Genomic DNA, 17,006 nt, shown 5'->3' on the forward strand with positions numbered 1-17,006 from the left:
TCCCTGAATCAACTGCTGACAAACAGGACAGACAGGACACGAAACAAAGGACTACCGATTCTTGCCAAAACAAGTGTGGTTATGGCTTTATCAAAAGGCATCTTCTGAGGCTAGGACAATATGGCACCATCCCTGAAGTGGCCTTCGCAATTCGGAAAAGGTACAGTGCCCTTTTCTTCGAAGGCAGCTGAACAGGCAGTGGGCCGATGGCTTTTGATGTGCAATGGAAGAGCAGCTGAAACAGTTATTCTTAAAGAGTAACTAAGCTCACACCTCTCAATAGTAGACTGGCATTTAATAGAGGGATGCGGAGAAGAACGGGATGCTGAGATGAAGCCATATATATACAGCCAAGAATGGACAGCTGAATTCAAAAACCATCAACAATTTCCAGAATTTAAAATCCTGAATCATGACATGACACTAGTGGAATTCAGGTGCTTCTGGTACATGGACTGCTCTCACCCAATGTGAGGTTGAACTGATGACCTTGTGTACATCCTACTTCACAAATGAGTCTGTCAAATACGCTAAGCCTATAGGCTGAAGATGATGCCCCAACACTGCAGAGAAACCTCAGGTGACTGTCCAGGCAGCTGGCTGTTTCTGTCAACTCACAAATTTTTTGGAAGTTGCTTGCATGCACTTTCTGTTTTCATTTTTGTTAGGTAATATTTTTCTTCTTGGGTCTCTGAGGGAGTTGAAGATTAGTTAGTTATAGTTGAAGACTAGTTAGGATAGAAAATGAATTAGGTACATTTTGGACTTACCAAAATAGGATAGATAATGGAATTATTTTCTCTGAATTTGTCAAATACAAATGGACTAGACATTGTTTAGGTATTTATTACTTGTATGTATTGTATATAGTTATTGTACTTTTGTATATAGTTTTTCTTATGTTAGTTATAACCTTTTTCCTTTTTTCTTTTTATTAAAATAAAGAAGGGGAAATATGGTGGTATTTTATTTGTACTGAAATGTGATTTTATTTGTATGGTAATAAATAAAGTTACCTGGGGGTCAGAGCTAATAGCAAGCCATAGCAGAGCTGGGCGGTGGTGGCGCATGCCTTTAATCCCAGCACTTGATAGTCAGAGCTAGGTAGATCTCTGTGTGTTCAAGGATACAGCCAACAGACAGTGAGTGACGAGGCAGTCATGTGGTTGGTTTTACAACCAATGAGAAGGCAGAACAGAAAGTCTATATAAAGACAAACAGACAGAAAGTAGGTCTCTTTTGGAGATGTCTCTTGGCTTAAGAGGCTAGCTGCAGGAGGCGGGTAAGGCTCTTAGCTCTGATCTCTTGGCTTTCTTCTTTGCATTGGTTCTGTGTTTCTTATTTAAAAAGACGGTCAGTTACATCTACACAAGAATCTCAGTCTATGAAAGGTAGGAGGGCTGAACTTAGCCTGTGAATTGTTGAAGGCTGCTGTGCTACAGTTTTTATATGGAATAAGGAGGAAGTTGAGTACACAGTAACCCAGATTACCTCAAGGAATGAACAAACCCCTGCAACTACTCAGCTTATGATGGAATTACCCATGTCACCATAAAAAGGCCAAACTCACGTTTATCATAACCTCCTTTAGGTATTGTCCACTAACTAGGTCAACAAGAAAAAAACCAATACAATACCCACTTCTCCTTGTTATCTTTTGTTTGTTTTTATTTTGTTTTTTTTTTTTGAGACAGGGTTTCTTTGTGTAGCTTTTTGGAGCCTGTCCTGGAATTCACTTTGTAGATCAGGCTGGCCTCGAACTCACAAGAGATCTACCTGGCTCTGCCTCCCAAGTGCTAGGATTAAAGGCGTGAGCCACCACCCCCCTCTTTGTTACCTTTTAAATACAGTACAGAATAGCTCTGGAGAATAAACAGATCATTTAAAAGTGAGCAGTTATATAGAATTTTTAGTAACCCGAGGGGCTCTATAAAAAGTTATGTCACTCTGGGCAGTGGTGGTGCATGCCTTTAATCCCAGCACTCAGGAGGCAGAGGCAGGCAGATCTCTGTGAGTTCGAGACCAGCCTGGGCTACAAGCAAGTTCCAGGAAAGGGTTCACAGAGAAACTTTGTCTCGAAAAACAAACAAACAACAACCACCACAAAAAAGAGAAAGTTATACCAGAAATCATGATTTTGTGCAATTTTACAAGCAATCATAACAGTGTGGTATGAGAAAACTAAGGAACAGAGAGCATTAATTTCTGTATGCTCCCATAAGAAGTTGCCTTGTTGATTTCCAAGGCCAAGGTTCTGCTCAAAATAACAGTTGTTCCTAAACTCTACACACATCATGCAAACTGGGAACCAAATCTTTTATATTTTCAATAAAATTTAAGAACACATTAATGTCAAGCACTAACAGTTATGTGAAAATATTTCACATAGGCCATATGGTCAACTTTGGCATGATTAGTGATTACATATATACACAACAGAAGACTGTGAGGATTCTAATTTCCTACTTAGAATCTAAGGGACATCATAAAACCCCAAAATTTAATTTGATTGGGAGTGTTTACTAAGAGTAACCACTATGCTTTCCCTAAACTTCATAATTCTTCCTAGAGGGCACGAAATTATTTCAAGTGTGTATGTGTATTTCAACTTATCTTTATAACTTCTTTGTTCTTTACAGTGAACATACTCATTTAATATTATTCCAATAAAAACAACTTTCAAAACAAGACAAAACCCATATAAAACCTAATTCAATTTTCCACATTCTGAAAAATCCCTTCACGACTAATTATAATTAACATTAAACAACACACCGAGATTCAACTATGATGAATTTCTGAACTATGTCAAAATTTAGCAATCAGGCCCATCGATTTAGTCTGTCAAAGGGGGTAAATGATCTTCGATGTTCTTCCCAAGCTCAAAAAAAAAAAATCACTGAAGAACATTCCTCAATTATTTGTGAATAGCACACAAATATTTACACCAATGAACATAACAATTTCATTTCATTCCTATCAAAGCACAGGATTAGCTTTTCTTTTAAAGGGGGATTTAACCAAAAGATTAAGTGTCTGAAGTAAAATGATGGTGCCGACAACGTCAAGAGGAAAAACATTTCTGAAACGCCACTCAGGCGTTCATGCCCGGCCTGCGGCCTGGCGGGCCCTCGGATCTTCCACGCCAGGCTCCGCCGGACCGCGCGCCTCGCTTCGCCGGAAGGGCCGCGGGCCCGCAGTGCCCTGGTACTCACTCCGGCGGGAAGAGGCGCAGCTCGTCGATCTTGCCCAGGAAACCGAAGAGCGTCCGCATCTGCTCAGAGCTAGCGCTCGGGGACACGTTGGTCACCTGGATCACCTCGGTGCCTCCGCCTGGTCCGCCGCTGGGGCCCGGGCCCGGGCCCGGCGCGCTGGGGACCATGGCCGTGCTGCTCATGGCGCGGGCTGCCTCCTGCTCAACACATCAAACACAAGACAGTGAGAGCGCGCGGCACCGGCCGCCGGCCGCACACAAACGGCCGCCGACCTCGCGCAGCGCCGCCGGCCCACAATGCCACGCGCCCGCCCTCCCGCCCGCGCGTGCGCCCAGAGCCCGGAAGTACGCGTCCAGTTCGTGCTTCTGCAACTGTCTCGGCTACGCCCACCCAGCTGCGCCACCTCAGGAATGGTTCCTGCGCACTCCACCCAGCATTTTCAGGCAGAATCCTGGCCATTGGAACCTCCAGTAAAGACAGTTTAAAACACACACACGTCCTGGCGCTCTGTACACTCACTGAATTTTAGCTTACCTTTACAAGAGTTTTACAGTTCTCCAATATATAACAGTATATGGTCAGCAGTTTGAAATACACCTGCTTTAACACGCGTATTCTTCACTACAAAAACAAAACAAAACAAAAACTCCTGCCTTATTTCTTCAGCCTCATCTGACCTATTCAAGTTCTCCAACATAGACACAAAAATTTTCTCTATGCCTGTGGTGATATTGTGTTCCCCAAAATATTGTGCACCCTAATAAACTTCTCTGGGGTCTGAGAATAGAACAGCCACTAGATATAGAGGCCAGAAAATGGTGGCACACACACCTTTAATCCATCCCAGAAAGTGATGGCAGGAAGCAAAAGGGTATTTAAGGCTTGAGGACCAGGAACTAGGCTGGTTAAGCTTTTAGGCTTTTAGCAGCAGTTCAGCTGAGATTCATTCTGGATGAAGACTCAGAGACTTCCAGTCTGAGGAAACAGGATCAGCTGAGGAATTGGCAAGGTGAGGTGGTTGTGGCTTGTTCTGTTTCTCTGACCTTCCAGCTTTAACCCAATACCTGCTTCAGGTTTGTTTTTATTAATAAGACTTTTTAAGGTTTGTGCTACATATGCCTTTATACAAGCCATGAAGTTCCCTCATCTCATTTCACTACCACCACCTGTTACTGCCTTGTCTGCTAGTAACAGCACTGCCTGTTATTGAAAAGTATTCGCCTAGATTGCCTAGCAAAATATAAAACAAAGTTACTGTCCAGTCAGCATCAAACACCTGAACACTCACATCAACTTACTTTAGTTATTTACCCTACAGGGCACGCTAACTTATTTGACTCAAAAGTTCTGAAAGCTAAAATAAAAATCTCAGATTTTACATTGAGATTTACAAATCTCTACACTGACAAATAGCTCTTACAGATAAGGCTGTGACTGGCTTGCCAGGTCTACTCACTGGTTCAGTGACTAAGTTCTTAAGCACAGAAGGGAGGAGTTGATTAATGTGTCTCATCAGAGTTAGAAAACACCATCACTCACCAATGTGTCTTCCAAGATGGTGTTAAGTGGTTTCTTACTGAATCGGTGTTAACACTCACTGCTAATTACAGATTCTCACAGCCCAACATTCTTAGTACCAGGGGTGCACCCAATACACTACACATATTATAATAGTCAATGAGAGAAGAACCAAGAGCACAATGACAAGAGCTCAAGCTTCTCCTGTTTTTCAATGTTATTTAACATTGATTTAGTCCCTGTGGCAGGTATATGGAAATCTTTTACATTGTTCTACACTTCAAGCATTTTTATTACATTTATTTATTGTATATGTGTGTGCCATGGTGCCCCTGAGTAAGTCAGAAGACAACTTGTAAGAGTCAGTTCTCTTCTTCCCCAATCAAAATCATGTCCATCGGTGGTTGGCTGAGTTATCTCACTAGTCCCCATTCTACACTTTATTTAATATATATGCTTGGCATTTTGTTAAAAAATTACAGATTTAAACTAAAGAAAAAGTTCTGTGATAAAATATTTTAATCACAAAATCTGATTTATGTATAACTTACTGAACATACTAATTGATGGCATTTGATGCAGAGAAGACTAGCAAAAGTAATTTTAAGTAATTTTAATTTAAAAGTGCAAATATTTAGCAGTTCCAAAATAAAAAGCGAAAACTTCAGGGAAGATTGGCTTAAAATACATTTCACTTCAAAAACCTACTGCTTTTCTGGTCAAATAAATAATTGAATAATAATTCTGAGGCCAGGTAGTGGTGGCACATGCCTTTAATCTCAGCCTCTGGAGGCAGAGGCAGGCGGATCTCTGTGAGTTCCAGGTCAGCCAGGGCTACAGAGTGAGTTCCAGGAAGGGCACAAAGCTATACAGAGAAACCTTGTCTCGGAAAAAAACAAAAAACAAAAACCCAAAAAAACCAAAACTAACAAACAAAATTCTGACCTTCACAACAGACTTACTAAGTCAAATAAACAGTGAAATACTTAGCACTGCTAATGACTTTCACAGAAATAATATAGCTAAGGGCAGATGCCAAAAATATTAAGACAAACAGCAAGTGCAATCAATCTATGCCAGTTGAAGTGACTTTAAGATTTGCCAAGTAAGGCAAAAGGGATACAGAATCTGGAAAAAGGCAAAAAGTTCTTTTTTTCTTCACCATTTTCTCAATATCATAAAAGTCATCCCAAACTCAAATTTCTTCAAATATTACATATCTGCTTACTCCAGGGATTTCCAAGATGCTAGAAGTATAACAGAAAAGACAGCCAATGTTCCCAATCTCCTAAAATTACAGGTCGATGACAAACTCTCCGCAACAAACACAAAGATGTAAGGAACACATGTGCTCAGATTTTAGAACATGGAAATAGCCAGACATTTGCCTTGTGAATTTCTCATTTTATAGTCCTCACAGGATTGTCCAGCTTTCTGCATTGCCACACTAGTTATCATCTAAAAAAGTATGCACCTGAGAATGGCACAATTGAGTCACACAAAAAATTGCAAAAAATTCTCATGCTTTAAATAAGTGTATGTTTTTTTATGTTGGCCTACATCTATAACTATCTAAGAGTACATTTAGACACTAACCCATCTTTTTAGGTAAGTTAGGGAACACTTTGATTCTGATTTTGAGATTGTCTCCCATACTTCAAGCTGGCCTGAAACTCACTGTGCAGCAGAGAAAGACCTGCCTCTGCCTCCCAAGCAATGGAATTACAGTATGCTCTAGGATACCAGGATCAAAATGCCCGTTCCCAATCCTGGGGTTTTTGTTTGTTCATTTCTTTTGAGATAAGGATCTCAAACTGTAGCCCAAGCAGGGGTCTTGAACTTTGCAAAATTTTCCTGCCCAAGCATTCCAAAACCTGAGAGTACAGGCACAAATAACTACTCCTAGAAATCAAATTATATCTGAAGGACAAATATTATCAGTCTTAATAATAGTCTATTTCTAATCAAAACTGGGAAGGGGGTAGCCTTGTGAAATCTTGTCCCCAAATGCAAAACTCAAACCAAACAAATATAAGTAAAGCAACTAGTTTAATTATGTGGGTGGTAATGTATACATGCTTGCGTGTGTGTTCATGTATGGTTGTGGTGGTATTGTGTTCCCCAAAATATTGTGCACCCTAATAAACTTATCTGGGGTCAGAGACAGAACAGCCACAATATTAAACATAGAGGATAGGCAGTGGTAGCACACGCCTTTAATCCCAGCACTTGGGAGGCAGAGCTAGGCAGAAATCCATGTGTTCCAAGGATACAGCCAAGCATGGTGACTCACGCCTTTAATCCCAGAAAGCGAGCCTTTAATCCCAGGGAGTGATGGTAGAAGGCAGAAAGATATATAAGGTGTGAGGACCAGGAACAAGAAGCATTTGGCCTGGGTAAGCATTTGGCCTGGTTAAGCATTCAGGCTTTTGAGCAGCAATTCAGCTGAGACCCATTCTGGATGAGGACTCAGAGGCCTCCAGTCTGAGGAAACAAGACCAGCTGAGGATCTGGTGAGGTGAGGGAGCTGTGGCTTGTTCTGGTTCTCTGATCTTCCATCCCCCCTCCCCCCCCCAAAAAAAAATGTCTGCAGGGAACCACGCCTAACAGCGACTTTGAAATCTTCAAAAGGAAGATGGGACTGGACTATGGTAAAGCTATTAAGCTGATTAACATCACGGAAAGATTGACTTTGGACTACTAACTGTTTAGGACAATTTCGAGATGACTAGCTGAGATGATCCAGCCTGACAGACTACTTGAACAAGGATTTGAAACAAGCCCTGCACTTTCCCATTATGCAGCGACTGGACAAATGATACAGGACTTGACAATTAACCCAAAAATTTTCTTTTCAGGAATCCCTAAAGATGTCTTCGCCCCTAGAAAGCAGGAAGTAATTTTAAGAAAATGATGCCCACATTCCCAAGAGGTGGGATGGTAGGTTTTTGGTTGTTTAGTGAGTTTTGGATATTGTCATTGTTTACAATGGTTGGTTACAAGTTGTTAAGGGTTAGGAAAAAAGCTGAACAAGGAGATTAGATTGAGTTTTTGTCTAAAAACAAAAAGATAAAGAAATAATATTGTTTACAATGGTTGGTTACAAGTTGTTAAGGGTTAGGAAAAAAAGCTGAACAAGGAGATTAGATTCAGAGTTTTTGTCTAAAAACAAAAAGATAAAGAAATAGGATAAATGGGTAGATCACTGAATCTACACTAAAAAGAAAAGGGGGTATATATAAAAATGACAAAAGGTAGATTATTGAATCTATTATGAAAAGAAAAAATATTTTTAAAAAGGAACTACTTGTTTTAAATAAGTAATGAAAATTTTTTGTTTGAGTTTATCAAATATTACTGGACTGGACACTGTTAACATATAATGGAGTTTTTTATCTGAATCTGTCAAATGTTAATGGACTAGACATTGTTAATGTAATTTTTGAATGGACTAGACATTGTTAATGTAATTTTTGACAATGTATTGTATATACTTATCGGATAGTTTTTCTTGTATTAGTTATAAGCTTTTTTTAATTTTAGACAAAAAAGGGGAAATGTGGTGGTATTGTGTTCCCCAAAATATTGTGCACCCTAATAAATTTATCTGGGGTCAGAGAACAGACAGCCACTAGATACAGAGGCTAGAAAATGGTGGCACTCAAGCCTTTAATTCTAGCACTCCAGAGACAGAAATTTCTCCATCTCTGTGAGTTCAAGGCCATATTGGAAACAGCCAGGCATGGTGACACATGCCTTTAATCCCAAGAAGTGAGCCTTTAATCCCAGGGAGTGATGGCAAAAACAGAAAGATATATAAGGCGTGAAGACCAGAAACTAGAAGCATTTGGCTGGTTAAGCATTCAGGCTTTCCGAGCAGCAGTTCAGCTGAGAGCCATTGTGAGGACACAGAAGCTTCCAGTCTGAGGAAACAAGATCAGTTGAGAAGTTGGCCAGAACGTTTAAGATTCCTGCTACATATAGTGATATTTTATTTGTGCTGAAATGTGATTTTACTTGTAAATAAAGTTGCCTGGGGATCAGAGCTAAGAGCAAGCCATTTAGCAGAAGTCCAGCGGTGGTGGCACACGCCCTTAATCTGATCACATGGCAGGCAGAATCTCTGTGTGTTCAAGGACACAGCCAAGCGGTGACCTGAACCTTTAATCTCAGTACGAACCATAGAGACCTGGAGGTCTGCATAGACAGGCAGTGATGAAGAAGTCATGTGGTTGGGTTTAGAACCAATGAGAAGGCAGAACAGAAAGGCAATAAAAAGACAGGACACAGGAAGGTCTCTGTCTCTGTCTGTCTGTCTGTCTCTCTCTCCCTCCCCACCCCCACCCCACCCCGAGGGGAAGGACAGCAGTGAGTGGTAAGAAAAGTTGGTCTTAGCTCTTGGCTACTGCTCGATCTCTGGGCTTTTAACTCTTTATTTGGCTCTGTGTTTCTTAAGACCGTTTAGAAATACATCTACATTCATGTGTGTGTAGGTCAGAGGCTGATACTGGATATCTTTCTCAACTGCTTTCTACCCCACTCCCACCTTTAAATTTGGCTTTTAAAAGAATTATGACAAAGGCAATTTGGAAGCCAAGCTAAACTAGCCAGTGAGGAGACTCATTCCGAAGCGCCTGATTCAGTAACTCAAACTCCATATGAATACATGGGGTGTACATATGTGGGGACATGTGTGTATACACAACAGATTATCTTTGATACAGAGAGCTCTTCTGTGATACCTGGTGTCAATATTTCTGCACACCTTATTTTTGAGATGAAGTACCTCATTGCATCTTGGAGGCAGGTCACCATCAGCACTAGTCAGCCAGCTAGCCAGCAAGCTCTAGAGCACCTCCTGTCTCCACTTCCCCAGTGTTGGGAACAAGCACTGCTCCACCAGGCTTTTGACTAACACAAGTGCTGGGGATCCAAACAAGAACTTCACTGAGTGAGCTATCTCCCTAGTTCCATGGCTTAATTTTTGTGGCACCCAGCAGGGACTAAGACTCAAAATAAACCTAGCACCTTACCTCATCTCAAGCTTTTATCCTCACTGCTGCCTGGCAGTCACTTGTCATAATTCTGGAAAACTTTTTAGAAACTAGGAAAGACTAGTAATTAGTTTTAGGATTCATCTATTATCTGACAAAATCTTTCATTTTGAAAATTATCCTGGATAATACTGCTTTATTGCTGACATGGAAAAGTTAATTTATGTAGCATATTTTATTTTTTATTTCACATTTTAACACGGCAATGTAAATTTTACTATAAAGATTATGCACTTAATGTTAAAACCTTAAGCTATATGAATACTGTCGAAGGTTGATAATATTTGTAAACCATTAAATGGTAATAAAGATGCCCCCTCTTCCCAGAGAAACTGCTGCACTGTAAACTGGGCAGCTTCTGAACAGATTTGGGATGTCCAGCCATCTAACTGTTAGCATACTAGTAGACAACTACTAACAAACAGCTCTGATACATGGAGAACACTTTGTTGTTTTTTTTCCCCAGACAGAGTTTCTCTGTGTAACAGTCCTGGCTGTCCTGGATCTTATTTTGTTGACCAGGCTGGCCTCGAACTCACTGAGATCCACTTGCCTCTGCCTCCCAAGTACTGGGACTAAAGGTGTGTGCCACCACAGCCCAACTAGAGAACACTTCTTAAGAAAGCTTTAATTGTTTCACTATGTTTTTAGAGCACAGGTATTATTCTTACTGAAAAAACACAAACACTTGAATATATCTTCAATAACAATAAATTAAAATCACTGGCATGGCTCAATGATCAATATATGAACACACAAAATACAAACTTGAAACAATCTCAACTGCTGGCAAAGGATAGGCACATTAAGTAGTAGTCTGTAATGCCATTAGCCACAATCTGCTCAGGCTAAAGCCCTGGAGCCCTCTGATGACACTATCATATAAATAGTTTGCAGGAGAGATGAGATGATAACACTTCTGGGAAACAAAGAGTTAGGAAAGCAAGGCCAACATCTCTAAGGTGGAAAATGAGCATCTGTATTGATAGTAGGTAATTTGAATGTAGAATGAAAAACAGCTATTTCTAGAATGATGGATGCCAAGGAAGAGTTTACACATTTGCATTGTATTTAAATGTTCATTAATATTTGTCAATATCTAAATAAATATAACTGTGAGTTGGTTTGTCTGTTTATGGAGACAAGTTCTCACTCAATAGTCCAGGCTGACCTGGAGCTCACTATGTAGCCTAAACTAGTCTCAAATTCAGAATGATCCTCCTGCCTAAGTCTCCCAAAATTGAGGTTATAAGCATGAGTTACAATGCCCGGCTATAACTGTCACTGTAATATTTTCAACAATGAAGAAAACAAAACAGCTCAAGTAGAAAAGAAATGGTGAGTCACCATGAATTATCACCTATCAAACCACAAAGGTGACTAATACATGCAGAAATATGATCACCAAACCTTAAACTAACAGATGGGCTGTTTTTACCAATGAACAATCACATTATTTATATCTTTTCCTTTATCAACTTAAATTGATGCTAGAAACATCTCAGAGAACAAATCATGTCTTATTAAAACAACAGGACTTCTCTGCTCATATTTGAAAATTAGTTGCCACTTATAAACATTTACTTGTCTCTTTTTAAACTACACAAAGTTGTAAACTGAATCTAACTCAATAACATTGTTTCCAGGGGCGATATGTAGTCTGATTATCAACAGTGGATCATAGGTAAAACCCTTTTTTCAACATTTTAACTCTGTAGTGGTTTTGTATGTGTATAAGATAGTGCCCCAAATTTACCTCTATATTATTTCATTAATTTAAAGCCACTGCCAAAATTTATACCACCCATTCAACTGATATAAAGACCAATACTTTAAGTTATGTAATACTAATTTTAGGGGGGAAAGTAAGAATACCATATTGTCTGTTAACAGTTGGGAGTAATAACTGTTGGGAATAAGAGGAAATATTTTCAGAATAACAAATCTCAATACCAGAAGGGCTTTACTTAAATGGCAGAAGCTGTGCTGGCTCATCACCACCCAGGTTTTAGCTTGCTTTCTTCTTTTTCTTCTTTTTTTAGAATGTAGAATGAAATAAAATTAAAAAACATGCATTTAAGATTAAAAAAAATGTCAATAGTTCCTCCACTTTTCTTCAAGAGAAAAGGACAAACATAAACAAACAAACCAACCCACCTTTTTATTAAAGGAAATGAAATGGTATTTTTCAGATGCTGGAGGACTAAAATTGTTTAGTATTGAAGGTAGAGAAGAATATTAGACCATATATTGGGATCATAACGACTGTCTTAGAGCATTGTGACTGTTTCACTATTCACAAGGATAGAGAGAAGCAATGAAACACAAATACACAAGCAAAAAATCCAAAACAAACTTTTCTTCATCAAAACCAAGATGGCCACAACTTCAATAACCATATCAAAATACAAGTCAAAAAGCTACATTTGAAATTGGGAATAAACACAGTAAACATGCTCTGCCTTCAAAGGCAGCAAGGAATGTATTTTATTGACTAGTTTTAGAAGTCAGCTGTTATAAACATAAAAAGACATGAAAAGTTGAATTGCAAACTGAAAATTTTAAAGAAAATCAAAATGTTCTCTCAGTAACATTTAATATAAGATAACAGCTTTTGCAGATAAGCAATATTCTAAAACAAAAATGATATTGATTCAAAACAGGCTTTCACAAAAATAAACTGAGAAATATCTACAAAGCAAGTTCTCTGTGCTTGCTTGAATTGTGCAAACAAGTGTGTTCAGAATTGAAACTACTTATTTCAATAAACCCACCATCAATTGTAGCTTTCATCTTTGAGAAAAGTCTAATATATATGTTAATCTTCATGACTGATATAGCCATCTTAGAAAACGTATGAGTAAATTATAATGGTAAGAACAGATTACCCTATCTTTATTTGATAATAAGTGTTACTTTCTGTCATGAAACAAAGTAGTACTTTCTGGATGACTTGATTGCTCATGTGTTTTTTTGTTTCTTCTGTTAAGACATTAAATAAAACACATATAACAAACCATAGCCATATATAATAAACCATAGCCAAACACCTCTATAACAAAAGGCAGGTGTGCCATGTCTTCAGCTGGACAGAAGACTCCTCACTCATTCCGTGGAGCTGGCAAAAGAACCAAAGCTTTTTCAGGATATGCAAGTGCTCTATCACTGAACTGCAGCCCCAGAAAATTTTTGTACTGCTTTAATAAGGCAGAGTGTCTAATTAAAAAAAAAATTATTTTTGTTTGTGTATATGTGTGTGTTTATATGAGTTTATGTGCACCATGTGTGTACAGGTGCTGGCAGAGGCAAGAGTTAAAGGCAATTTTGAGCTGCCTGATATAGGTGTTATGAACTTAAACAGGGCCCCCTGGAAGAGCAATAAGTGCTCTTAACTGCTGAGCCTTCCAATTGTCCCATATTTTTAAATCAGCAAGTACTTTGATTTAAATGTCACCACTGAAAAAGGACTAGGTGTGACTAGGTGTTTAATTTTAAATGCATTAGTCTTAAAGTAATTCAAGACTCATAATTTATAAAGAGCTAGTTCTCAAGACTATAGCCATAGATATTTTATAAACAAGCTCAATTCAAGGATTAGCTTCCAGCTTTCAACAATTAACAACAAATACATAATTTTTCCAATTGCAAGAATTTGGGCTACCATTGTTCATTCTCCACATGCTACATAAGCATAATACACAATGTATTTTGAACTTATATTAGTTAAATCCTTATGTCAGTTCATATCTATTGATACAGAAATACGTTGGGTGTGGTGGCACACAGTTTTAATCTTAGCACTTGACAGGCTAAGTGTATTTCTTCAAGTTCCAGGCTAGCTAGGACTACATAGTGAGATTCTGTAGACTCTAAGAACAAAAAATCCAAAATATGTTCAGGTGAAACTGCAAGTAATGCAGAATTGTCAGACCACCCCAAATCTACCTTTCAACTAATACTATTTGTCCTCAGTAGGGTGACAAGAGTTAGGGAGACATTTTCTTGAATGTGTTCTTTACATTTAAAAGAAAGAAAAAAAAAATCAGGGCTGGAGAGATGGCTCAGGAGTTAGGAGCACTTGAGTGTTTTTGTTTTTGTTTTTTTTTTTCAGAGCACCGAGGTTTGATCCCTGCACTCACATGGCAGCTCACAATCATCCATACTACAGTTACAAATGATCTGATACCTTCTTAGGACAAAGGGGCAAACACCCATACACATAAAATACATAAATAAATAAAAATAATTCCCGTGACGGCTAACGTTAAGTTGATGGCTATGTTTAAAATTAAAATCTCTGTGCTTAAGAGAACTACAAATCAACATTAGACCTCTAAATGTAAAGAGATGTTAAGGATTCAATTTTTTACTGCTGTTTGTACTTCTGTAAACAAGCTTGTTTTTGTACGAGAGAACCTTTTGTTTGCACTAGAACAAATTGTAACTTTGTATTCTTTGCCTTTATAAACCCCTGACTGACATGCCTGGGCGCTGCATTCCAGACTCCCGAGCTTGTTAAAAGTTATTAATCGTCAGACTGGTGAATCTCTGAATGACCCCAGACCCATAAAATTTTCCAAGCCGGCGTGACAGCTCAGCAGGTACAGACATTTACTGCCAAGCTGTACAACCTGAGTTCCAGCCCACTTGATGGAAAAAGAACCGATCCCCTCAAGTTGTTCTCTGTCCTCCAGAGGTACCATGGCACATGAAACCCTACAGGCACACTCAAAAACACTAAAGTTAAGAGGAATGTAATATAAATCCAATTTCAGACGAAGAAATTTGGTGCAGTGCTGGGCATGGAATTTACGGCCTTGCCCACGTTAGGAAAGCGCTGTACCCTGGGGCTACATACCCGGTCTAGGGAAGCCAAGGGCTACTTTTTCACAAGTGAGGAGTCAATCAATACTTTGTAAACACCGGGTGGAAACTAAGCAGGAAATAGCTACTTATTGAATAAAAGTTTCATTCTGTATTTCCAACAAAAGCTCAATATTTAAACTTTCATTGTCAAAAATTATTTTTAAAACTGCATTAGACTGGACTACCCATAAGTTAGTGAAAAACGAGCTTCATAAGCGTGGGCTCAACTGCATAAAGTTAGTCTGTAAGCGGGCAGGATTCGAAGTCCAAGCTGCTAGTAATACACCGCAGCTTTTAGCGTCAGGTGGGGACACGTCTTTACGGTTCAAGCTTCGTGCCACTCGCTGTCCTGTACTGTGGTATGAACCCAAGACAACCGACTCCCTGAACCAAGCAACCCTCAAGCCGGGCGCCCAGGGCTGCAGGCCGCGCCGCGCCTCAGGTTTCGTCGCCGCCACGTTCTGACGCGACTGTGGGCAGCGCAGTCCGTCCTCGACCGCGCAGTGTAGAAGCCCATGCCACCAGGGGGGCCTCTCGGCCCGTTAGAAGCGCTTACCCGAAAGAAGTTTCTCCTCAGTGTGAGGCTGGAGAGGGCAACGGATGAGTTTGTCGGTCCTACGGCCCCGGGAGCTGGCGGTGACGACATCAGCGCGCGCAGCAATGGCAAGATACGGAGCACGGCAAACCGGAAGGGGCGGGGCGACCCAGCTGTGGCGCGGTGCTTTAACGTCACAGCCGCGGCCGTGGCTTCCGAGCTGAGCTTTTGAATATGTCGCGCCAGCTGAGAACCTCTAGATTTGACCCTCGTGCGGGATTTCACACGGAGGGCAAGGACAGTGGCCCCTCAGTTCCGCAGGGCCTGCTGAAGGCAGCGAGGAGCAGCGGCCAGCTCAACTTGGCGGGAAGGAACCTCGGGGAAGGTGAGATGCACGCAAACAGCCTCCTCGGAGGCCGGGCCGCCGGGTCCCCTGAGCACACACCCGTGCCATCGTCTCCTGGAAGAGGCCCTGCTAGGACTGTTGCTATGACTTACACGGAGTGTTCGTTGGGATGTCCACAGAACGTGGGATAAACATCGTAGTTTGAGATAGATGATAGGCAGGTACTTTATTTGACCATCACCTTTCTCTTAATATAGTCTTAACCAGAACTCCTTTGTGAGCTTAGAATGAACACTTTCCTCCTCTGTAAAGACCCTTCTTTTTTCAGCCGAGAAGAATCCCAGTGGCAAATAATGATCATTTTTCCTAAGTAATGATTCAGAATAAATGCTGCACTATTAGAAGTAAAGTATAAGATTTTAATCTATGCAAGTAGAAAAAATATTACAGAAAGAATTACTTTTCATTCCTCTCTCTGTCCCTGTCCACACACACCACAAAAGTACATATACTTGGTAGTATGCAGAGTTGTACTTGTTGGTCATTCACGGGTTTCTCAAGATGTTCTCAAATCCATACACTTTCCAGACTAGTTATTACTCGCTAATATGCTATCACTGGTTGTCATAGTTAGGGTTGCTGTGATAAAACATCATGACCAAAAGCAAGTTGGAAAGAAAAGGGTTTATTTAGCATCATCAAAGGCAGTCGGCAGAAAGCTAGAGGCAGGAGCTGATGCAGAGGCCGTGGAGGGCTTCCTAGTTTGATCCTCATGACTTTCTCATTTCTGATAGTCCCTTAGACCGCTAGTCCAGGAAACCACCCACAATGGGCTGGGCCGTTCCCCATCAGTCACTAATTAAGAAAATGCCCTACAAGCTTGCCTACAGCTGGGTTTTATGTAGGCTGTTATTTAATTGAGGTTCCCTCTTTTCCGATGACTTTAGTTTGTGTCGAGTTGACATAAAACTATCCAGCACAATGGTCACAGGAACAAAGATGGCAAAATACTGTAGACCATGTTTTGACATTAGAAATTATGTAATGTAAGTATGAACATAGTGAATGGGATGAGGAAGAGTAAGGGAAAGGGAGACAGTAAGCTGAAGGAAGAGGTAAATAGAAAAGGATGCTATGGAAAAGAGCACAAAATTAAAAAAAATTTTTTTTTCTAATAGTAAAAAAATTCACGAACAAAATTAGATAAATGTAAGGAGAAGAAAAAACAAAACAACTGTTTTCGTGTGTGTGTGTGTGTGTGTGTGTGTGTGTGTGTGTGTGTGTGTGTGATTACATATAGTATGTGTGCATGAAGAGGCCGAAGGATATTGGTTGTCCTGCTGCCACTTTCTTCTTTATTCCTTTGAGACAGGTTCTCATTGAAGCAATCCCCTTGTCTCTGCTCCCCACAGCACTGAGGTTACTGGGACACAAGACAGTGCTCAGCTTTTTACATAGGTTCTGGAGATTTG

At 40.1% G+C, this 17,006-nt stretch overlaps 2 protein-coding genes across 10 annotated transcripts in view; one reads left to right on the plus strand and one right to left on the minus strand.

Annotated features, from left to right (window-relative positions):
- The window catches only part of Srsf11 (serine and arginine rich splicing factor 11), a 41,704-nt gene extending 26,375 nt beyond the window's left edge, over nucleotides 1-15,329 (minus strand). For 4 of the 5 annotated variants that reach the window (XM_052730463.1, XM_052730462.1, XM_052730461.1 and 1 more), the window contains exons 1-2: nucleotides 15,210-15,329; nucleotides 3,216-3,412 (exon numbers count right to left, since the gene is read on the minus strand). In XM_052730463.1, the coding sequence (XP_052586423.1) occupies nucleotides 3,216-3,412; nucleotides 15,210-15,299 (287 nt within the window). In that variant the 5' untranslated portion in view covers nucleotides 15,300-15,329. Of the gene's footprint in view, nucleotides 1-3,215; nucleotides 3,413-3,749; nucleotides 3,837-15,209 lie in introns of those variants that run through there. The other variant, XM_052730464.1, reaches the window with a different exon arrangement.
- A 54-nt stretch (nucleotides 15,330-15,383) lies between these two features.
- Lrrc40 (leucine rich repeat containing 40) overlaps nucleotides 15,384-17,006 on the plus strand; it is a 39,144-nt gene continuing 37,521 nt past the window's right edge. For 2 of the 5 annotated variants that reach the window (XM_052730911.1, XM_052730912.1), the window contains exon 1: nucleotides 15,384-15,573. In XM_052730911.1, coding sequence (XP_052586871.1) covers nucleotides 15,423-15,573 — 151 coding nt within the window. In that variant the 5' untranslated portion in view covers nucleotides 15,384-15,422. The remainder of the gene's footprint in view (nucleotides 15,574-17,006) is intronic. The other 3 variants (XM_052730915.1, XM_052730914.1, XM_052730913.1) reach the window with 2 other exon arrangements.

This window comes from Peromyscus californicus, unplaced genomic scaffold, assembly GCF_007827085.1.
Source record: "Peromyscus californicus insignis strain IS unplaced genomic scaffold, ASM782708v3 Scaffold_9__1_contigs__length_137607984, whole genome shotgun sequence".
Taxonomy (NCBI): domain Eukaryota; kingdom Metazoa; phylum Chordata; class Mammalia; order Rodentia; family Cricetidae; genus Peromyscus; species Peromyscus californicus.